Genomic DNA, 24,875 nt, shown 5'->3' with positions numbered 1-24,875 from the left:
AAAGACTCCGGGCACAGTAGATAAGCCAAAGGGCAGTGCAGAGAATTGAGTGTGTCTCGAGCCTGCCTTGAATCTGAGGTATTTTCTGCGTTCCTGTCTGATGGGAATGTGTAAGTAGGCCTCCTTCAGGTCCAATGATACCATCCAAGCATCCTGAGAGAGCATGGGAAGAAGTTGTTGCAGAGTAAGCATCTTGAATTTTGGAATTTCCAGAAAAGTATTTAATACTGAGAGGTCCAGAATAGGTCTCCATGCATTCTGTTTTCTTGGGACCAGGAAAAGTCTTGAATAAAAACCCTTGCCCATCTCTGGGAGTGGAACAGGTTCTATGGCTCTCATGGCCAATAAAGCGTCCACCTGATTTAAGGCCTCTGACCATTGATGTTTTGGCAGATCTGGCCAACCGTAAGACCTTGGCAGAGTATGAAAGTGGAATTTGTAGCCTTTTAAAATCACATCTAAAACCCATTTGTCCTGGGTTATATGCATCCAATTTTGGTAAAAAAGAGATAGTTTTCCTCCGAGAGGAGCTTCCAGGCAAGAAGGACCTGTAGCCCAACAGAGGGAGTCATTGGGTCTGCTTCCTTTGTGATTGAGGTCTGTCTTCTCCCCTTCTAGGTGAAAAAGCAGTCTACTGTCTGGTCCGATAAGAGGCCTGTGTCTGTGCCCGGCCTCTAGACCGTCTATATCTTCCCCTTTGAGGCCTGTCAGAAGTGGGAAAAGACCAATTTTTGGAGGGCCAATTTCTAGAAAATCTAGGAGGCTGAACTTGTAAAAAATCTTTGACAGTCTGCATAGATTTTGCTTTTTCCTCCATCTTTTTAATAACCTCCTCAGCCTTAGATCCAAATAACACATCATGTTGAACAGGGGCATCTAACAGTTTTGCCTTAACCTGCTCAGGTAAATTCTGCTCTCGAAGGCAAGCATGTCTCCTTATAACAGTACCAGATGCTGTGGCCCTGCAAGAAGCTTCCAAGGCATCAAAACCACAATGTAAACTATGTTTGCTAACTTGTTCAGTTGCATGCAAAACATCCTGTAATTCCTTGTCCTCTGCACATGCAGGAAAGGTAGAAAGCCTTTGCTTTAAAACAGACAAAAGAAATTGCTGATACTTGAACGTATGAAACTGGCAATTTAAAGCTCTAACAGAAAGAGTAGCAGAAGTATAAACCTTTTTGCCCCACCTATCCAAGGCACGAGAATCCTTTTCAGAGGGAATAGGATTTTTAGATGAAGCGGCCTTAGCAGCTTTAGAACCTTGAGAAATAGTTTCTGGATCTGCAGAAGGGTTCTTAAATTAGAATTGATGGGAATCAGGGACTCTGTAAAATCTATCAGGCTTAGAAGGAGCAGGCGGCAAGGAATCAGGATTCAGGTTAGCTTCAGAAAAAGCATCATCCACAATGTCAAGCACAGGAGGAATAGCCAAAGGTCTGTGTTGAGGGAGAAGGAGAAATTCTCGGAGTCTCTTTTTGGAGGCAGAATAATCCTGACCTTCCCAATGAAAATGCTCCCTCGTCTCATGTAAAGTTTCCCCAAAAGAGAAATCTTCAGGGGGAGAAGCAGAGGGAATACAGTCCTCTGCATCTGAATCCTCATAAGGAGGAAAAGAGTAATCCTGGTCAGAGGAAGAGACAGAAGACACAGAAGCCTGGTCAGAGGAATCATAAGGTAAATCCTGTCTAGGCCTTTTTTCAGGAGGAGGGTGAGAACCCCTAATCATTGTAAGTAAATCCTCAGCCATCCGTAGTAATTGCTTCTGGGACTTGGGAGCTGAATCCGAAGCAGCTGGAGTAGAAACCCTTGGCTTTACAGGAGTTTTTGTCTTTGCCTTTGACTTTGTTGAAATAGTTATATGTGAAGGCCTGAAAACTCCCTCAGAAGCCGGTACCTGCACAGTGGTTCTGGACCCATCTGAAGAAGCGACATCCGAAGGTCCTGCAGCAGATAAAATATTAGGCCTAGATGGCTCCCCATGGGAGTCGGCCATCGGTTTAGAAGTGGCGGACGACAGGGGCTGCAAAAGCACCTGACGACCACCGAACCCGAAGCTGGCTCCGGCTGCGAAGAATCCTGTTTGGACCTCAGAGGCCTATCCTTGTCCTTGCGTTTCTTTTGAATTCTGGTTGTCGGTAAATTATCCGACGACATCCTGTAATTAAATCGTCTACCGAAATAGTTCAAGGCCCAATCGTACCTACGCTTGATAGTACGAGAATTAAACCTAGCACAGAACCGACAACAAGAAACGTCGTGGTCAGGGCCTAAGCAAGGTAGACAGTAAGAGTGGAAATCTTTATGAGGTATTTGTTTTCCACACAATATACAATTATTAACTTTCTGACATCGGAGGAGCAAGAAAAAGTTTCCCCAACGGGGTACTTAGCTTGAGAAGAGAAGTTGAAAACTTCGGACAGAAGTCAATCAAAGCACGTTGTTCTGAATACGCCAACCAACGACTTGCGAGCTGCTTTCCACCGCATGGCAAGAAAGACCGGAGAAGATGGCGTCGGCTGTCAGCTATGTACCTCTGCGTTCTGACGTCAGGGTACTTGCTGGTACAGCCGACGCCGGACCCAGACTTTGGGATTCTGGCCGAGCTCGGGCTGCCTGCCGGCAGGAACACCCCTACAGTTATGACTGCAACAGTGAAACACGAAGAACATGTAGGGGATCGCTCAAGGGGGTATCCCCAGACCTTCGGGCTCCGCCATCCAAGAATAGGGGATGCATCAGAGGCTCTAGCTGGGGTGTAAGGGGACAGAGCGACCGATCCAGGTGATGTAACGATCTGGCCAGTGAGCTCCTCATGGCCTCGAAGGCAGGTCCCCCCGAATCAGAGGACCGACCAGTCTCCGAGACCACGACCGGAGTCGGGATTCCCCAAGCCAAAGCACCGAGAGGGAGGCTCGGAACAGACAGCAGTCCCGAGGTATCGCCCTCGGGTCCGACTGAGGAAACCCGAGTACCGAAACCAGAGGACGGAACAGACATGGTTGGAGCAGATGCTGGCTCCAATAGACTCACATGGGGTATCGGAGCCGACACGAGAACATCACTCGGCGCGGAGCACTCCGGCTCCGACGACACATGGGTGCTCGGAGGATGAATCACAGGTACCAGAATGGGGACTGGCTCCTGAGCAGACTGGGTCGGAGCAGAGAACAGTTTTGCTAGCACCGGAGACTGCAGGAGCCTCTGGATCACCCTATCCACATCCAAATCAGACAGCCTAGAGGATTTGGAGGAAATAGGAGGAGATCGGGATCTCCTACCTGGAGACACGTGCCTGACATTGAGTGAACGGCTCCGAAAAGGCTCCAATAATATCGGAGCCAAGGTCGATTCGAGCACCACTGATACCTCCTGCGGCCCCGAGGACAATGGCGCTGAGGAGGTAGTATCCCCTATCAAAATCTTCTCCTGCGGCCCTGAGGACAATGGAGCCGAGGAGAAAGTATCCATAATCGAGACAGTCTCCTGCGGCCCCGAGGACAATGGAGCCGAGGAGGCAGCAACCACTATTTTAACCTTCTCCGGGGGCTCCGAGGAAGAAGACGGAGACTGAGATCTCTTCTTGGCCTTGGAAGGCTTAGATTTAGGACTGGAAGAAGAAGAGTCTATGGACTCCTCAAAAGAGGGCTTAATCAGGTCCTTCAAAAATCAGTTTATTTTTTCTTTCCTGCAGTACCCTTGCGCTAAAAGCGTGGCAGAAACTGCAGGACTCCTGCAGGTGAATAGCACCAAGACAATACACACAGATGGCATGGCCATCCATTATAGACATTTTGTAGCCACATTTAGTACACTTTTTAAACCCGGAGGGTTTATGCTCCTTCTGGTCTTTAGACATGGTAAAAAATAACAGCACATTGTCAACCGACAACGACACAAGAGGAAGGCGGGAAAACAAACACCACTAACGGCCAAGGAACTCTAAATCAAACATTTCTTGGAGTAGCAGGGAAAGACAAGAACAAATTCAACTACAGTTTTAACACCAGGAAAAACAACATAGGAGAGGACTAGGTCCTCTAACTTAAATGGGCCTAGCCCGCCAAACAAAGGGATAACCACAAACACCCAATCTCATTAACACTCACAATGAAACTTAGACAAGGAGAAAACTAGCTATTAAAATAGCTTTTGTAAAATAACAGACTACTAAAATACTTAGAAAAAGTATTTGAAAGGATACTTAGCCACAGCCAAGCGAGACCATGTCCTAACTCTACGAGCGGCAAATGAGATCTGGGGCTAGGGCGAGGTGCATCTTGGGATACCGGGTTAGCCCAGCCAATTAGAGATTTCGTGCTAGAGAAATTTGGCCGAGTCGGAGCTGAGAATCGGCTCTGAACCCGTGAGTAAGGAATGTAGGTGAGATAGGACCACATAACATCAGTAGTTCGCTGAATGTAGACACCACCAGGTAAGATGACATTCAAGATACATATTTAAACCTACGTAGCTGGGTTGTAGTAAATGTGTTAAAACATGTTACTATCACAAACTTCTCTCTTTTCCCTTGCAAATGTTTATGTGGATACACCACACACACAGACACAGCATTAATCTGCCATTTATTTACTGCAATTAAAGAGCCCTGCCAATAAACACTAATTTGACTTTTGTGTCAACATCACTACTATTGCCTAAAGCTGACTTATAAAGCAATGTACAGATTTCTTTCAGCCTGAAGTTTACACTTATCAAGACCACCCAATTCACATACTGTCATGTTTTGTTAACGTTTTAAGCAAACTGAATAAATTAAAGGAAGTACAGCTGTGCAAACATACCATATTAATAGATGTCATACTTATTACTGCTGCAGTATTAATAACTGATGGGACATCCTGTCAAGGACAACCATACATCCTTGCCAGCATACCAAAACCTGGGTGCCTTCTTTATACCATACATCCGATGCATGATGTAAACCCATAGGCGAGAGGTACATAAGGGACATACGAGTATGAATTACCTGGCAACTTGCTTTCCCCAGATCAAAAAAAATGAAGCAGAAGGAAATGTAACCATTTACATATGCACAAGACCTGCAAAGAGAAGGAAAGGAAAAAGATCAACCTCTGCCAGAGGAGAGTGGGATCAGTAGGACATCTGCTGTTATGGGAAGTTCTTACATAACTGTGCTACTTCCTTTACAGATCACTGCTGGAAGTATTTCTGACAAATGGGAGAGTACTAAAGCTGATAAGAAGAAATGGAGGTGAAGGAAGAGGTAGAACCACAGTCCAAACAAGTCTAAAAGATATGAGCAAGCAAAACCTGCTCTCGCTGTCAAGAACAATGAATGGTATTCGGGCCGACTGAGGGCTACCCCAGGATAACCCAAGTGTGATGACTGCAACAGTGAAACACGAAGAACATCATGGCCAACATATATAAAGAAATGTGTGAAAGGAATACCACGCAGACGCATCAAGGACAGTTCTAGGATCCAACCCATTGAAAAAAGCTCCAGAAGAAACTACAGCCCTATAGGAATAAGCCTTGAAAGAGGTGGGAAGCTGCTTTTCATGAAGAGAGTTAACTGCTGTGGTCACGAAGACAGTAACAAAAGGAAAAGGATGTGGAAATCCAGAAATAATTTGCTTAGAAACTAGTAAATCCAAGTGTGTTTTTTGTAAGGAAACAGATGGCCCGAGTTTCTGATATCCTTAGTCTTCTCTATGTATACCTTCAAAAAAAGAATTCTTCTCCATCTGTTTAATGTATGATGATCCTTAACTGTGCAGCTCTAAAATATCCCTTCAAATGAGATAATCCTAAACCACCTTGTTCTACGGAAAGGATCAACTTATCCCACTTGACCTTTGCCCTCTTCCCCCAACTCATTAATTACTATCTATGACTTTTTCTCTGGTTGATAAAAATATGCTTCACCTGTACATAAAACTACAGGGAATAAAAACATTTTCATGGCTTATACCTTGCTATCCATAAACAGCAGCTTCCAGTTTCTCAACTTTTGTGTCATCTTCTGTTTAGTCTCTAACCACTTATCCTAATCTGCCAACAGAAACCTTTTTTAATCCATACTCCTAAATGTTTTATTTTCTGTCTCCAAAAATATGGGCTAGTGCTGAACCAATTCATGTGCTAGTATGTAGTTTACAGTTATAGCCTTGTTTTGTCTTCATTAATTTTATATCCTGAAAAGATTTAAAACTATCTCAATGTCCCACAACACTGAGATGTCCTTTTCTGGATTTATCTAGTACAAATAATATTGTCTGCAAATAAAGCCAGCTTTTCTCGACTACCATACCAATTATATCCTTAAATTTCTGTCAGTATCCCCTGGGAGAGATTCCATTGGGGAATCTATGTGCTTCCTTTTATATGTTCTCTTGCGGGGAACCTCCTCAGTGAGATGTGCTGGGGAGGTATTTGAAGAGAGGGGAAGTTCCTTGAGGGAAACCGTTTGGATGCTAGTTGGTACCAGCTGTCCCCTGTGGGGTAGGTCTAATGGGGTCAGAGATTGGACCCACTGGAGGAATAGATGTAGGATCCAAGGGAGAGATAAAGATTGGATATCTTCGACGAGATAAAGCCCTCTCTACTACCTTGAATGCAAATGGACAGGCAGAAACCATGGCAGGCCATACTGGGGCCAAAACCTCTGAAGCAGCCAAGGCTCGACCATGCCAGGATCCATGCCTTGAGGAGGAAGCTGTACCCATGCTATCTAGTGCTGAAGCTCCAAGAGGAAAGGATAGCTCCAGCACTGGAGCAAACCCTGGTCCCCCGGATCCAACCCAGAGCTTCAGCTCTGAGACTGACGGGAATAGAAGCAGAACATGTCAGGGAAACTGTCAAGATTGAAGACTTAGTGGTTTTTAGATCAGACACTGACCCTCTTGCGGCTCTTAGATCTGAGGAGTCTGAAGCCATGGGATGGACTGGAGAAGGAGAAATCACTCCATGGGAAGTGGAGGGAAGGCTCACACCAATACGATGGGAGCTGGAGAATCAATATCTAAATCGGAGCTTTGAGGAATTGCCTCATCATCCTACCCAGGTCAGTCTTGGAAAGACTTCAGGAGTATCTAATGGATGAGGCAGTGGACTGTGGTCTCCATTATCTCCTCGGTGTCATTTGTAGAAATGGGGAATGAAGTAGAGGAGATACAGAGTCAAGTGTGAACCCAGGGTGAGCAGGTTTGAGGAGACCGATGAAGTAATGGTTGGATCCGAGGTTTTTGGATCAGAGTGCTGCTTGGAAGATTTTACTAGTATGACAGTCGGACTGCAGAATTTAGGATCCAATGGCTTTCTTTTAAGCTCTGAAGAAATCAGATCCAAAGTTCTTCGGCTCCTATGAGGAGGATCCGACAAAGCCATGGTGGAAGCAGAGGTCTCTTTCAAGACTCCAAATAAGTTTTTGAATGTTTACTGGGGGTTTGAGCCCTTGATGAAGATGAAGATGGAGACAACAATCCCAAATTATTTTGTCTATCAGAAATTGCTCCAGAGTTAAATGGGTCACAAACAGAGCAATAAGTATTCAGGTGTGCTGCTCCTAGGCAATAAATGCAATCCCTGTGGGCATCAGAATTTGCAATTTTGTGCCCACAGGAAATGCATTTTTTAAAGCCGGCTGGTCTCTCAGCCAAAACCAACAAAATGAGAGAGGGAAAGGACATAAAAAAGTTAATAAAAGTAAAACTATCAGCAACTGTAGTAAGAGTACCCTATAAAGGGTAGGAAAAGGTAGGAGCACAAGTAAAGACTGGTACCAACAATGGTATGCAAACAGACTACCAAAAAGGTAGTAGAGAATGACAGTAAGATCTAACTAAGAAAAACACCCTAAAAACTTGTCAAAAGGAAGGGAGGAACTCAGAAAAAATTGAATACAAGTTTTCTCAAGTAATAACTAGTAATAAAACACTTGCAATAAAGAAAAGTTCTTGAGAGACAATCTGTGTCCATACGAGATGGCAGGAAATGAGATCTGAGATACTGCAGGCTGGTTGGGGCATTATGATAGTGGGGGCAGCTCGAGAGTTGGATCTGTAAATCTGTGATATGTGGCTGAGTCGGATCCGTGACCCATACGATGAGGAAGAATGAAAAGGATAACATCAGAGCTACATATTAAACATCAGTGCAGGGGCCCCTAGAACAGGGCTTCCCAGGGCAAATGCCCCACTTCCTTTTAACCCAGCCTTGGCAGACACATTTGCTCTGAAATACAGGCTACAGGGTGGATGAAACTTATAAAAGTACAATTCCAGATGAAGAGCTCTACTACAATCAAGCCTTTAAATCACACGTATTTAGTACTTTACTTACACTATCTGTACATTACCTGCAACCACAGCTATCTTTGCTAATGAACACAAAAACGTCAGGTTTGCTGAAATATATAGCAAGCCATACAATTTCCTATCCACGTGTCTTCCAAATTCAGATTTGTTCAAAATATTTCAATAAATGCACTAGAAAATAACTTACAGTTTCTTCAAACTTAAAAGATTTAACTATAGCTTTACCTCAACTAGAAGATAGAAGGTCCAGAATAAGATTCAGACAACCACCAGAAAACAACATGCCCTTCATTAAATGACTGGAGTTTCATGAAAAAACTAAGCTATATTCTCCATACTTTTAATAACACATTTCGAGCTTACTGTTTTATCTGAGGTAGACAAATTTTACATACAACAGCAACAGTACCTTTCCTAATTATATCAACTGATAAAAAAAAGTCAGTATAAACCACTACTTACTTTCACATCTCCCTTGTCACTATCAGATTTTCGCTCCCGGTCCTTTTCTTTGTCTTTACTTTTCTTTTTCTTGCTTGTTGACCTCTCTCTTTCATCTCTGGTCCTCTCTCTGTCTTTGTCCTTCTTCTTTTCTTTCTTATGCCTAACAGAAGCAAACATGGAATCAGTCAAAACTTTGGATTCTGTCTTTGGTTTTCAATCTTACGTCCTCCTCTTATTAAAACAGAATATATAGCAGCTGGTGCAATGGACTAAAAAAACAAAAATAAACCCCTCATATGAATGTTCTAGAAAGCTTTCATCCAAGAAAACACAAGTCAACTGTGGATGTTAATATCAGTGGCAGCATCCCAACACAGTCTGGGCAGCTCAATGGTTAAGAATGGACTCAGTACCAAGGTTCAAACCGGACTTACCTTTGGTCAGTTGCCCTTTGTGGGGTCTGTATTGTTATACCAGTATATGCGTGGTTTTCTCCAGGTATGCTGGCTAAAACTCAACAGTTTACTCACTTCAGAAACTGTGAAATGATCTTTGACAATGGATGTCCATGAGTAGGGTGTCCAGTCTGAATTAAGTAACAGGGCATTCAGCTGAGTGGGACATCCCTTTACCTGCAGGCATGGTGGCCGCAAAAGCGGCTTTTGTCAGGCTTTTTCAATTACATGAGATGTGTGGCCAGGACTTGCATTCTCAAGCCAAGCAGGGACATCTGACCCTGTAGTCACATCTCCAGAGTCCCAGATTACCTTCTCCATTTGTATCCTGGAAGGACGTCCGATGTTGTGTACAAAAGGGAAACTGCCACAGCAGTATGAATCAATGTTTTGAGCCTTTTCCCATCTAAACAGAAAAAGGGAGTGAGCATTCCCTGCAAAAGTGTTTTAGGAGTAAAGCCCTGGCAAATGCTACAGCTTTCATTACTGTGCTCTTGACACAGGCTGAATACACCAAGAATAAAAATCTTTAAGTGGAATTTGCCTATCAAAAGCGCACCTGCCGTCTTTTTAACAATGGATAAAGCCAAAAATATGATTGGTCATTCAACCACTCTAAGAAATGAAATTCTCAGTTTCGCCAAATAAAGCACTCGTACACAAAAAAGATGTTTACTTGGACTGAGGTCGGGAACAGGCTGAACAGTGCCAGACTATGGATGCTACAGAACCAAACATGTACTAAGGCAAGAAAGATCTAAAATAGCACAGGTGGACACCAACTGTAGACAGGGAAACATGCTGATTCCCTAAGGAGTGGATGTCTGTGGGATATGGAGGGAGAAGGACGTGAGATCTAGAATTTGGACTGTTTGATAGGACTCCTGCAACTAAAGTTTCATCAGTAAGTATTACTGCAATACTGAGTTATAATGGCATTCTGATCAACACTGGTGAAGATTAGGATGTATATGTGTGGAGTACAATTTTTGTGTTAGAATTCACAGTAGATTGCAGCACCTGCTTCAAGAGGGAAAAGGGTCTTCTGAGACATTATATCACTTGCAGAAGTGGATTACATGCCTTCACAAAGGCCCACTGCTTGCCAAACCCTTAGTGTGCTAACAAGCATACATAGTAGGAATGACTGGGACTTAAGCAGAAGAAAATTCTAACACTCCAAATAAAATGGTGGCATCAATTAATCACTAGACCCTCTGCCCCAGGAGGAAAGCAGTAGCTGTACATATTTAGCCTCAAAGGGGAAAGAATAGGTCAACTGGATGGACGAGGCCAAGAGACTAATGATCCCTGCAAGGACTGCAGCAACAACAGCAACAAAAAAAAGCATAATCAAGATCACAGCTCAATATGATTCATCACATATGGTATTATACCGCGGGCAGAATGTCCAATCATATGGATAAACCACAATAAACCACAAAAAAAACACTTGCCAGTGAATAATATGCTGTTATTAAAAATATTTAGATCATCTTTGTGTGCAGTGTATTATTCACTGGCAAGTTTTTTTTTGTCCAGTCATATGGCCTGACATCCAGAGTTTTCAGACATCCCCATGCCATGGACAAACTGTATGATATAAAGGGGAAATGAGCATCTGACATCTAAAGTAATATTTTCATGGTTTTCGGAATGGATCACACACACACACCACACACACACCACACACACACCACACACACACCACACACACACACACAATCACTCATCCAGGCTCCTAATTTTCTGACATTCTATCACTTTAGCTCTCCTATGCAGGTCTTAATGCTACTCACTCTCAAAACGCAGCACTTGTCCTCCAATTCTTCTGCTTTGACTGCAGGTGAGTAACTGCATATATTTACATGGTGGCATGTTTCAACAGTGTATGCAAGTGAATGTGCGATTCTCCCCTCCATGATGATGGTGTGCAACTGCATCAACATGTATCACACTGTGTGTAAACCCACCTAACACACCCTGCCACAAGTCCAAACCTCAACACAGGTGTTAGTACTCATTCTGGCCTCTGCTGAGATGATTCTATTTTATGTGGGCTGCCCCTCCCCCCCCCAGGACAGGGAGCAAACTCATTCAGCCCCTCAACTGCTGACAATGAACTAAAACCTACCATCAAGACGATCAAAGCTAAACACGAACTGAAACTACCACCTGAAATCCAAGACGGGAGTAAGAAAGGCCAGAGGATTATACCTTATATAAATACTGAAGGACCTGGGAAGTTTGGGCTTTAGATGGATCCTAGTTGTTCCTTTGGCACAGACCAGAAAATCTTTTACACTTTCACCATGTAGGATTTTCTAGCACATCCTCGGAAAACAGGTACATAAAAGGTACTGCAATTGTATCACTCAGTCAGATGAAGTTCTGATTGGGGAGTGTCAAACACAAAACAGAGTTAATCACTCCTGTGAGGAGGCTTGAAGCAACTGCCCTTGGCTAGTTGATGAAGGGAGAGCCACTGTTTGAGGCAAATATGGAGTCTGCATAATTGATTTTTTTAAACACCTTTACTGAACTATCACTTAAGACAAGTTCAGAACTACAAACAATATACATCACATATATATGCTTTTACACTATCATCAATCCAACACTATATAAATTGATCAATTCCTGCCCTCCCTTAAACCTCACTCCTCCTCCAAATGCATATACTGTTCCCACAATTTCCATTTTTTTCTATGTAATTTGCTTCTGCCCTTTACTAAAGATCCTACTTCCAGTTCTTCAATCAATGTTACAACATTCACTACTTCAAATACAGTTGGTTTAGATTTCTATTTCCATTTCAAGTGTTTTTTTTTTTGGCTTTCACCAGAATTAAACTTATCAAGGCCTTAATATGCCTATGCAATTCAGATCCTATATCTCAGCTCAAAAAAATAATTTCCCTCGTTACACACATTTCCTCACCCAATATTTCTGACAGTACTCTGTAGGGAATTTTTAAATCGGTCAACTCATTGCACTCCCAAAACATACGTTCCCAGTTACCTCTTTCTTCCTCATCACACATTCAAGACTTGCCATCTACCTGTGGAACAAATCTTTGGAGGCTGCTTGGAGTATAAAAATACCTATACAAACATTTCCAAGCAAAAATCCTATAACGTCTACACATTTTGCACATTTTGGAGTCATACATACGTTCTCTCATTGCTTCCTTGTGAGTTGCTTATTGAATGTCTCTTTCCAATCTTTTTTAACCTCCTCTGATTGATTCCTATAGTTATTATTCAGTATTTTACATACTCTACTAATTAATCCTTTTTAACAGCAGCTTCTGGTCTAGATTCAACTAAAAATTCTTCCAGAGTTGTTCTTTCACTTAAGATTCCGCTATCCCTTACTCTACGTCCTGATACCAATCCCTGATAGGGATTCATAGGGACTCACTGTAGCGTTTTGTGCTTTGCTCTTGAATAAAATCATTCCATCAGTTCTGAGGGGACTAGCTCTATGACACAATAGAGACTGCTTATGATCCAGGACTGGAGGAAACATGGAAGTCTGGTATGTCGGAAAAGATGAAATTCCTACAGTCAACTGTACCATTTCTAAATGATTCTCAAGACCCATGTCTAAAGTTATCTGAAGTCAATGAGGTAAAGAGAAGACCTAGACTTGGGGAATGACTTGGTGTTGTCAGAGTGTGAAGGGGAAAATATCTGAAAGGGCAAATAGCCTATCCTTTTGGGTTGTCCTTGGCTATGGGAGGCTCACACTGTTTACTTTGTTTCCTACAGTATAATCCTGAAAAAAGGAATGAAAATTCTCATGAAACTTTGGCAAGGAGGACTGAAAAATCTGAGTGACTACCTAAATTAACTCTCCCTCTTTCATTAAATCTTTTAAAAACCTCAGCAGACAAGGGTTAAATGAAACATCTCTATCCAGGGAAGCATTCAATATTGCAGCTTTTAACATCTTCTGGTGTACTCTGACCACATGACCAAGTAAATATCCTCATTGCTGATCCTCTATAAGCAGTTGATCTGGATGCAGCATCAGCAAAGTCAGAAGCACACTTCCAACAGTGCTTGGGTTACCTGAGAGAAAGTAGTAAAACAGGTCAGTGGAGCCTTAACATCTGAAGAGGGAAGACTAGCAGTTAACTTTTGCATATCTACCAAAGAAGAAAATATGAGAGCCTGATAATTTGGAAGGCTGAAGTAAACCTAACGATAGCTTTCACATCCTTGTCAGGGTGAAAAGGGTTAGTATTCACAATATATTTGGCCACAATGAAATAACTGCAGAATCTGATTTGGGATTAGAAAATGGTTGAGTCTGGGGAATTTATCTATCATGGGTTTTAGGGGCAGGAAGCTGTCCAGCATACTGCAAAATGTTAAACAAAAATCCTCAAAAGCTAGTAAAACTGGAGAAAAAGCTGCATGCTGACGAAAATCCAGCTGTAATAAGTCATAAAACTTTGCAGAGATGCTGGAATTTCATTTTGTTCCCACTAAAATGGCTCTTTCATTTTGGCTACAGTTTCAGAAAAAGACAATTCTTCATGGGTAAAATATGAAGAAACATTTTCCTCAGAACCTAACTTCTCCTCTTGTGCATGGGTATTAGGAGAGAGAAAAAAAAAAAAAAAAAACACATCCCAATCTAATTCATTATCAGTCTGGGAATCAGAATCTGAAGGAGAAGACATTTTTTCTTTCAGTATTCAGTGGGAGCGCAGAATTAAAATACATAAATAAATAAAAAGCTTGAAATAAGCCCTTTGCAAAATCCAGCCAATATTCCTTGTCCATCCTCTCTGGAATAGGAAAGAAAAAATGTCAAACTTTGTTTTCTCTTTTCGGGAGGCTAACTAAAAAAGACTGAGTCAAGCACAAGGCTCTTTCCTGGGAATCAGTCACTGAAGGTTGGCTTTACAGTAGAACATAGTCCACTCCCACACTTGAGACTAAGAATGTCTCTCCCTTGCTCAAAAAGGACAAACCAACAGCAGCAGTCGAGGACATGGCTAACTCCCAGTCCTAAGTGGATTGTTTATGAGCAATGACAGTGAGACTGACAGTAGACGAGTAGTGACAGGTATCCAGATTGCTCACAGCACTGACTCATTAGTGCACAAGGCAGTAAGGAAGCCAGCCTGACTACCAAAGACCGAAAGTTTCTTCTTCTTGCAGATGGGGATTGAATAACTGAAGATCCTGATAAGTGGGTAAAGGAACGTGAAAGAGTCAATGAACCTGCTGACAGGAAAAATACAGTTTTGAGGTAAAACACTCGGTGCTAACTTCCACATCCACTAGTCCATTCCTCTACCTGCACTTCTCCATAAAAAAGTAAAGATTTTACACAAAAAGTGACAGTTTCCCCCAAGCAAGTAACTTGCACAAAATAACCTTTAAAATTTTTAGTGACAACCACTAAAATACATTTCCTAGTCTTTATAATTTTTCATTGAGAAAAAATTAACCTTTTCCTCGGAAAATAAAAAAAATAGGTTTTCCCAAGAAGGGTACATATCCACCTAGCCTGCGTGAAATGCTAGCTGACTGCAGATGACCCAAAGTTGCAAGACTACATTTCAATGGCAATAAAGTTCTGAAGGTTTGGCTCTCTAACTACTGATTTTATACAGCTCTCCATGAGTCATTCAGTGGTTAGGGCATGTGAAAGGTGCTCTAAAGCTATGAATGACTTCCAGTCATCATATCCTTGGCATGATGTAACCCCATCATAATCTAATGATTAGCATCACATTATATCTGATTTCATAAACTGCAATACCAAAAATTTGATACACCTAGACCCTCATCACTTTTTTTTTTTTTTTTTTTTTTTTTTAAGGGAGAGCATTGTCTACTTAACTTAGTAAATTTCTTGGGGAAGTCACAGACGCTTGATTTTGGTCACTCAGTCCACACAGCCAGTTTCTGGCCAAGGAACTGACACCACCTCCCATTCTGACACTGTAAATAAACTAATTGACAGTTTACTTGTTTACTAGGATAGAACACTGATCAAACAATGACCAATTACAGGTTCAGCCCGGTTTACAGTATAATGCAACAAAACCATGTGTGTTGTCCATCTTCACCATCATTCTTACTAGGATGGGTTCGGATCCGATCCTCGTCTCCGACTCGGCCTTTATACACAAGCTCAAGGTCTTCCACTAGCTTGTGGCTAAACCCTATCCCAGCATGTACTAAGAAAGCTCCCCAGATCTTGTTTGCAGTTATAATAAGAGTAATAAAAATAAAGGCAGCTTAATAATTCAGAGTGAAGTAAAGAAGGCCAGAAAATAATGATATCCAATTGTTCCAACTCGGTCTTCCAGGAGTAAACATGGCCGGGAGAAGAAGGGTGGGATGTAAGAATGAAGTCAAAGATTGACAACACACATGGAACGTTATGGTGAGTACATAACTTGTGTGTGTGTTGTTGTCCTATCTCACCTTCATTCTTACCAGGATGGGACAGTGTCCCTAGCACCATCTTTCTTGGGTGTCTCAAGGGAGAATATTCTTCAGAATTATGGAACCAAAAGAGGCCCTGTTCCTAGAGGCCAAACTGACTTTGTAATGAATGATAAAGGTATGTGGTCTTGCCCATGTTGCCTCAGCATAAATGGTATCAATTGGTAGGCTAGCCAGAAAAGAGGAAGAGGTTGCAATGGCTCTTGTAGAGTGGGCTTTAATTCTATGGGGAAGATCTCTGTTTTGAGATTTACAGATGAAGGTTATGCAATCTGAAAGCCATTTTGAAAGTGTCACTTTAGAGACTGAAGTACCATTCTTTAAATCTGAAAAAGATATAAAAATCTGGTCAGATTTTCGGAAGTTCTTAGTCCTGTGTAAGTAGAAAAGTAACTGCCTATGCACATCCCGTTGATATAACATGTATTCTGCCTTATTCCCGTTTGGTAAAAGACTGGTAGCTCTATATATTGGTTCAAATTTGACTCTGAACATACTTTTGGCAAAAAGGAAGGGTTTGTTCGTAAGGAGACCTATCTCTATGGGAAAGCAAGTAGGGGCTTTATTGACAAGGCTTGCAACTCTGACACTCTTCTAAGCAGAGGTAACTGCTATCAAGAGAATAGCTTTCCATGTTAAAAACTTGAGTTCGCAAGATGATGCTGGCTCAAAAGGGGGAAAAATTAAACGAGATAGGACGAAATTTAAGTTCCATGCTGTTGGGGAGTCTCTGACAGGTGGTCAAAGTAATAAAGTACCTTTAAGAACAGCTTTGCATAGCGTACGAGACATGACGTTGAGGCCAGATTCACCTGTATGAAAACTAGATATCGCTGCTAGTTGAACTCTAATGGTAGCCGCAGCTAAACCCTCATTGAAAAATTTTGCTAGGAATTCTAGAATGGAATTAGCTTAGGCAGTAAAGGGATCAATGTGATTACAAGAAGCCCATAATGAGAAACTTTTTCATTTGCTTCTACTTATCTTTCTCGTTGAAGCCTTATGAGAAGAGATTAGGATGTGTTTAACTGATGGAGAGATTAGGAAAATGGATATGGTTGGAATCGGAGCAGCCAAGTTGTCAATGAGGGTCTAATGGGAAGGGAGGAGCGTTCCTGACAAACGAGTCAAAAGGTCTGGAACTTGGCCCAGAATCCAAGGCTACTCCCAAAGATGAGGCCACAGGAAGGAGAACCAGGTTTGATGAGGCCAGTATGGGGCGATGAGCATCAAGTCCCTTCCCAAGCAACTGGCTTTCTAAAGAACTCTGGGTATTAATGGAAAGGGAGGAAAGGTGCAGAGAAGACCCAAGGGCCAGTCATGAACACGTGCATCCCCTGGTGACTCCCCTGGAGGGTGGATAAGGGCAAAGTAGCTGCTGCATTTGGCATTCACAGATGTCGCAAAAAGGTTGCAGCAAGGCTGGCCCCATTTGCAGAAATTTTTTCCCGCTACCTCCTGTTTTAGGGACTACTCGTGGGGCATCAGAATTGCTCTGCTGAGGGTCTGCTATCACGCTGGATTTCCCCATGATGTACATTGCTACCAGAAAACGTTGGGAGGAGGTCACCTACTGCCATACTCTCAGAGCCTCTAGACAAAGGGGGTAAGACCTGGTTCCTCCTTGTTTATGTACCATACAACTAACATACTGTCTGTATTGCAATAGTTCCCAGCGGAAGAAGAGTCCTGAAATGCTTGCAAAGCTAGAAGCACTGCTCTCATCTCCAGGACACTGATGTGCAAATAGGCCTCGTGATCCTGTCAGGTCCCTTAGACCGTCTTTCCCAAATAATGACCCCCCCCATCCTATTTGAGAGGTGTCCATGCTCACTGTGGCCAATGGTTGGGTAAGTACAAATGGTCGCCCTAGCATCACATGTGTGTAGTAAAGCCACCCACGAAGGTGGTCTTTGCAAGTTTCTGCTGTCATTATTTCGTGGGACATCGGCAATTCCTGCATCGACCACTGAGTGGACAGTAGCCACAGCAGAATTCTCATGTGTAGACGTACTAAGGGGATCAAGGTTATTGCTGCTGCCACAGTCCCCAAGACTTTAAGGATTATCCTTGCTTGCTCTTTTTCTGTGCGAGAAGGTTTAGAACCTGACATTGTAGAACCTGAACTCTTTCTGGAGGAAGTCTGGCCATCATATTTGTTGAATCCAATTCTGCTCCTAAAAATACAACATGCTGAGAAGCCAGCAAGGCATTTTTCTTGCAGTTTATTGTAATTCCTAGGCAGGAGCAGAGCTGCAAGATGGTGTCGCTTGTTTTTATTAGGGAATGCTTGGTGGTGGTGGTTAGGAGCCAGTCGTCTAAGTATGGAAACACCCGGAATCCTAGGCACCTCAAGTGAGCCGCGACTACTGCCATACATTTGCTTAACACTCTGGGGGCTGTGGTGAGGTCAAAGGGCAGAAAACTGGTTGTGACTGGCTCCCAACTGAAAGCGCAGATGTGTCTAGGATCACCTGTCCCTTTTTATGTGGTAGTACGTATCCTGGAGGTCCAAACACATCTAATCGTCTTGTCCTACAAAAGGAAGTATTGACTGCAATGTTACCATCCAGAACTTGGACTTTCTTACTGATTTGTTTAGATTGCTGAGATCCAGTCCCCTGTTTTCCTTGGAACTAAAAAGAATGTTGAGTAAGTTCCGGATCCTATTTGGTCTGTGGGGGTCTGTTTGGATGACTCCTGTCTAGCAACTTTTGAATTTCTAACGTTGCCTGTTCCCTTTGACTGGGTGGAACATCTGGGATTTTTTTTTATGTTTGGGACAGGGAAGGAAAAGGGTATGGAGTAACCTCTGGATATGATGCTTTGTACCCATTTGTCTTTTACTTGTTGTCAGGATTCCAGGTACAAAGATAAGGGGCCCCTGACTGCCTCCAGAGATGAACAGGTGGGCCTCCCTTCAGGAGTGCTGTAATGGCTTACCAAAGAAAGATCCGCTGTCGCCCTGATTCTACGGACCCCCTCTGCCACGTGGTCAGTGGCCTCCACTACTACTTCCCCTTCTGCCCCTGGGGGAAGATTCACCGTGTGCGTCCAGGACAGTTCTCTGAGATTATCAAAACAACATTTTTCCACTTCCTTTCTGACCTCTGGGATATGGTCTGGTAAGTAGGGAAAAATGGACTCCTACGGCAAACAGAGTCTTTCCTTCTTGTTCAAACCTGGTTAGTGTGCCCTTGACTTTGGGCCAGGACAGAGACAAGCCATCAAACGGGGCATTTACAAAGGAAGATTTAAAGGGCTCAGCGAAGTCAAACAAGCGCATCCAAGAATGTCTCCTTAGGGAAATTCCTGAATCCGCTGCTCTACTCACTCCATCCGCTGTATAAGAAATCACTCTCGTGGAGGAGTGGACAACTGAATTTAAGGAAGAGAGCTGAGAGGAAGCAATGGGAAACTGCTGCAGCTACTGAACCTTGGAGAGCATCTCCCAACTCCTTCCGGAGTCCTCTCTGTAATCTAGTAAATTGGGTTAGGTAAATTCAGCGATCTGAGGGCAAAAGTCGCTGAAGAAAAAATGCGCTTTCTGTATCTGTCCATCGTACAAGACTCCTTGTTCAGTGGATCAACAAATGTCTGACGGTTCCTTCTTGGTGGCTGCCACCACCACGATTCCCTTAGTTAAAAAGGTTTTGTCCAAGGGGGACATGAACTTATTTGGCCTCCTACGAACAGGTTCCACTGAATCTGGAGACCCCCACACCCTCAGAGAAACTAGATCCATAAGCTCTTCAAAAGGTGGAGACGATCAAGTGGAGGAAGGGTGAGATTCAAAAGCTTTCAGGTACACGGAATGCTCTGCCGAAGGGTTGGTGGACTTCCAGCCGCCTCTCTAAGTATTTCTAAGGAGACATCATTAGGAGGCAACCGTGGGGACCCTTCAGCTTCATCGAGGTCCATATCAGAAGTGATAGACTCCCCTGAGGAGTTAAATGCTTCCTCTTACATAACCTCTTCCGAGGGACTTCCTCAGAGGGGTACTCTGGAGAGGTTTCAGAAGAGTGGGGGTGCCCTGTGGGGCATCCTAAGGCCTAGGATCTCTCTGTCCCTGTGGAAGCAAGGATATAGAGGGAGACACCGATGCTTTTGTGGGAAGAACGTCTAGAGAGGACAGCAGAACTGCCTGTGGAGACAGTACTCTCATCACCTCAAAAGCCCCCCTTGTCCCTGATTTGAGGATACCTCTGGATCCGAAGAGGTCGAAGGAACCCACAGGATCACGGATGATGGGCCGAGGTCAATTTAGGAGCAGAGCTCACCTGAATCGATGTCCCGAGAGGCAAGGTCAGATCAAACAACTGTCAGATCCGACTTGCCTCCCTGGACCTGACTATGGAGCGTTGCTTCTAGACACCTCGAGTTCCAATGCAGCAGGGGACATCGGAGCAACGATCAGATCCAAATAGGTCTCGGATCCGAAGGTTCCACTAGAATCAGCTGAGGACATTCCGACTCCAAGGTCAGATCAGAGGAGGAATCTGAGCAGAAGAGAAGGATGTGGTCGGATCCGAAACCCTCGGGGTTGGACCCGATAATAATTTGACCAGTGCTGGTGTCCTTAGCGTCTGTACCACTCGTTTAATGTCATCGTTGGATAGGCTCCTGGAAGACCAACTCAAGGGGGCTGGACACTTGGAAGACTGACGAATGGGTGAAATTAGGGTCGAGGAGAATGGCTCCAAGACTGGAGACCGGCTCCAAATCTCAAATTCTGTCGGCTAGTGGAAGACCTTGAGCTTGTGTATAAAGGCCGAGTCGGATTAGAGCACTGGATCCAAACCCATTCGGGTAAGAATGAAGGCGAAATACGACAACACATCAACCATTTACATTTACTAGTAAGCAATATGACAAGCCATACATACATGTAAGATCTTACAAATCAAATATATGTACAGTTAATAACTGGAATGGAAAAGGTTGACTACTGAAACTGATGAGACAGAATTTGTAATAGAAAAGGTAGGCATACAGTTGTCAGACCTTTAAACCAACCTATGGCTAGTGAAGCTTGCTGGCAGTTGTGAGCTGGGCACTACTGTGTAATTATGCCTTCATCTCTTGAGGGGGTACTAGTTTTGATTTCTTTTCGTTTAATGTGTACCCTAAGCAAATTAATAATCTTTTTACAAACGCCAGATGCTTTAGTAGAATGTCTTTGTTCTCTGCTTGAAGGCAATCGTCCAAGTAAGGATATATTTGAATTCCTCTGTCTGCAAAATACAATTACTGGTGCCAGGCATTTTGTGAAGACCCTGGGCGCAGTAGATAAGCCAAAGGGCAGTGCAGAGAATTGGTAGTGCATTGAGCCAGCTATGAATCTGAGGATTTTCTGCAAGATTTTCTGATTTGGACATGCAGGTATGCCTCTTTTGGGTCCAAAGTTACAAGCCAAGCCTTCTTGCCCAGCATGGGCAGAAGCTGCTGCAGAGTCAACATTTTGAATTTTGGAACGTCCAGAAATGTATTTAGAATGGACAGGTCCAGTATTGGTCTCCAGGCTTTGTCCTTTCTGGGCACCAAGAAAAGTCTTGAGTAAAATCCTTGTCCCTGCTCCTGCTGTGGTACACACTGAATGGCCCTCATGTCCATGAGGGATGAAACTTTTTTTGTGCCTCTGCCCATTGATTGTGTGGCAGGTCTGGCATGCCTTTTGCCCTTGGCAGGGTGTGAAAATGGAACCTGTAGCCCCTGGGACACTATATTCAAGACCCATTTGTCCTGGGTGATTATGTGCCACTTTTGATAAAAAAGTGCTAGTTTTCCCCCTAAGGGGCTGCCAACAAATAAGTGCTTGGTGCTGGCAGAGGAAAGTCATTGGGACTGTTTCCTGTATGGCTGTGATTTGTCTTCTCCGCTTTTGGAGGTAGAAGAGCCCCACTGTTTAGGCCTGTATGAGCCCTAGGGCTGGGATCTGCCTCTGGGGTGTCTGTATCTGCTCTTTGTGGCCTGACACTGGAAAGGACCAATTTTTTGCAGGCCAGTTCCTGCTAAATCTGGGTGGCTGTACCTGTAAGAAATCCTTTACTGTTTGCAGAGATTTCGCTTTATCCTCCATTTTCTTCAACACCACCTCTGCTTTAACACCAAATAAAGTATCATGCTGTAATGGAGCATCTAGTAATTTTTCTTTAACATGATCAGGCAGATTTTGTTCCTTTAACCAAGCATGCCTCCTAATGACAGAACCTGTAACTGCGGCCCTGCAAGAGGCCTCCAGAGAATCAAAACCACATTGCAATGTATGCTTTCCCACTTGTTCAGTTCCATGCAATAAATCCTGCATTTCCTTATTTTCTGCACAATCAGAATTTGTCAACATTTTCTGTTTTAGCAGTGACATTAAATATTGCTGGTATTTAAGCATATGAACTTGACAATTTAAAGCCCTCATAGCCAAAGTTGCAGAAGTGTAAACCTTTTCCCCCCATCTGTCTAGTGCCCTTGAATCCCTATTCAGAGGGGGTAGATTTTTTTTGCAGTAGAAGCCTTAACCCCTTTGGGACCCTGAGAAATAGTTTCTGGGTCAGCAGCAGGGTTTGTATAAAGAAATTTATGTGAATCTGGAACCCTGTAGTATCTGTCTGGTTTAACAGGAGCAGGGGGTAAAGAGTCAGGAGATAGGCCGGACTCTGAAAATAGATCATCTACAATGTCTAACACAGGGGGAATAGCAAGAGGCCTGTGCTGAAGTAGTAAAAGAAAATCTCTAAGCTTTTTCTTTGATTTCAAAGTAGTCTTGGCTCTCCCAGTGGAAGTGCTCTCTCATGGTATGCAGGGTTTCCCCAAAAGAATAATCCTCAGGAGGAGAGGCTGTAGGGATAGATTCCTCAGCATCAAATCCTCATAGGGAGGAAGAGTATTCCTGTTCAGAAGAGGAGTCAGAGGAAATGGAAACCTGATCTGAAGATTCATATTCTGTCTGTTGCCTAGGCCTCTTATCAGTAGGGGGATGGGAACCCCCTGATCAAGGTAATTAGGTCTTCGGCCATTTTGAGCATCGGTCCAGGAGAATGCTGTATTTGTTTCTTTGTCTTTAGAGCTGCTTTAGTCTTTGCTTTGGAAGCTGAGGTAGGCTTTACATATAACTGTGTAGGTCTGAAAACACCCTCAGAAGCCAATGCCTGCTCAGCGGCTCCGGACCCATCTGAGGGAATAGCTTCTGAGTGTCCAATACCTTGACCATCCAGAGGCCTAGCTGGCTCCACGTGGGAATTGGCAGCGGCCTGTGGCTCTGAGGTAGCGGGGCATCAGGGGCTGCGACAGCGCCTCACTGAGAACCGACAACTGGCTTTACAGAAGCCTTGTCGTCGGTTTTGGACCTCGGATGCCTGTCCTTTTCTTTTTCCTTGCACTTTTTATAAACTCCGGTCTTCGGCTGTTCCGATGGCATTATATAACTGAATCTTCGGCCAAAGTAATGAAAGGCAAAATCATACCGACGCTTAATAGTGCGTTGGTTAAATCTAGCACAAAACAGACAGCTAGCAACGTTGTGATCAGGGCCTAGGCAAGGAATACAGTAAGAATGAAAATCCTTATGAGGTATTTGCTTCCCACAAGAAATACAATTGTTAACTTTTTCTGACATCGGTCTGGAGCAAGAAAAAAAAAGTTTCCCCAAGGTACTTAGCTTTAATGAAGACTTTGGATCTGAAATTTGTTTTTGAAAATATCAGGAGTCGGCCGACTGGCACTTGCGAACTGCTTTTGCTTCAGGCACCTCGCTGTAAGAAAGACTGGAGAAAATGGCATTGCCTGCACCTTTTATACCCCTGGCGCACTGACGTCAGGGAAGAGGAGACAGCAACCAACGCTGGACCTAGACTTTGGAATTCTGGCCGACTGCAGGTAGCCTGCCAGCAGGATAACCCAAGTGTAATGACTGCAACAGTAAAACATGAACATCTAAAGCTAACAAAAGTACAGTTTTGTACCTACCATAAATGTAGATGTTCGAGGATTCCCTTGCTGCAGTCCTGACTATTGGGTATAGTCCGCGTCCCAGTCGGCCCGAATACCAGAGTATAAGGCTGACGTCGGTCATGGCGCCTTAGACTGACGTCAGTACGTCAGGGTACTAATGCGCATGACCGACGTCATTTCCTCAGTCTTTTCTTGCCCCAGATGTCAGAAGACCCAAAAAGACAAGTCCCAAAAACAACCTGCACCAATAAACATGTACAATATATACAGTAATATATATACAAAAATATAAGCATGTAAACTCACCTACACAACCACCCTGAAACACAGAGGGAAGGAGGGAGGGAATTGGACTGCAGCAAGGGAATCCTCGAACATCTTCATTTATGGTAGGTTCAATTCTGTACTATGTTCTTTGTCTTCCCTTGCTGCAGTCCTGACTATTGGGTAGAATCCCAAAGCAGAGGTAAGGGAGGCTGGCAAATTATAAAGTAGCAGGAGCTGACAACATGCCTTGTAAAACAGCTGTGGCAAAACCAGCTCTAGTCTTAGAGTATATAGGCAGGTGAAAATGCCTAGAGAAAGTATGCACTGAACTCCAAGTAGCTGCTTCCAGAATATCCTTAGTTGCCACCCCCTTAGAAATGCTGTTGAAGTGGCAGTAGCCCTAGTGGAATGAGGCCTAATCCCAGCTGGAACCTCTTTGCCATGATGGGAATAACAAAATGCAATGCAAAAGCCAATCCACCTAGAAATAGTTTGTTTTGACACAGGCTTGCCCTGTGAACTCAAAGCAAAAGAAACAAGTAACTGCTGAGACTGCCTAAAATCTTTAGTCCTGCTCAAATAATAACGCAATTGCCTGTGTACATCTAAAGTGTGCAAAATCTTTTCCCCTTTATTTTGAGGATCTGCAAAAAACGTAGGCAAATGAATAGTTTGGTTTAAAGCCACACTAGAAACCACCTTCGGCATAAAGGAAGGATTAGTACGTAATGAAACCCTGTCCTTATGGAAAACCAAAATGGGCTCTACTGCCATAAGGGCCTGCAACTCAGACACCCTTCTTGCAGAAGTAATAGCCAACAGAAAAGCAGTCTTCCATGACAAATATTTCAATTCAGCAGTAGCTGCAGGCTCAAAAGGTTGTAGAGTAAGTTTTTCCAACACAAAATTGAGATCCCAAGCAGGAGTAGGAGCTCTACGTGGGGGTCTTATATTCTTTGCCCCTCTAAGAAACTGCTTGAACA

The 24,875-nt window shown here is 43.4% G+C and overlaps 1 protein-coding gene across 5 annotated transcripts in view; it reads right to left on the bottom strand.

Annotated features, from left to right (window-relative positions):
• The window catches only part of SRSF11 (serine and arginine rich splicing factor 11), a 1,393,100-nt gene that overhangs the window by 61,067 nt on the left and 1,307,158 nt on the right, over window positions 1–24,875 (bottom strand). For all 5 annotated transcript variants that reach the window (XM_044085832.1, XM_044085833.1, XM_044085835.1 and 2 more), the window contains one exon: window positions 8,766–8,907. In XM_044085832.1, the coding sequence (XP_043941767.1) occupies window positions 8,766–8,907 (142 nt within the window). The remainder of the gene's footprint in view (window positions 1–8,765; window positions 8,908–24,875) is intronic.

The sequence above is a fragment of the Protopterus annectens genome, chromosome 10.part0 (genome assembly GCF_019279795.1).
Source record: "Protopterus annectens isolate FY-2018-M chromosome 10.part0, PAN1.0, whole genome shotgun sequence".
NCBI lineage: Eukaryota > Metazoa > Chordata > Ceratodontiformes > Protopteridae > Protopterus > Protopterus annectens.
Note: the sequence above shows the minus strand (reverse complement) of the source record. Positions and strands in the feature narration are given on the sequence as shown.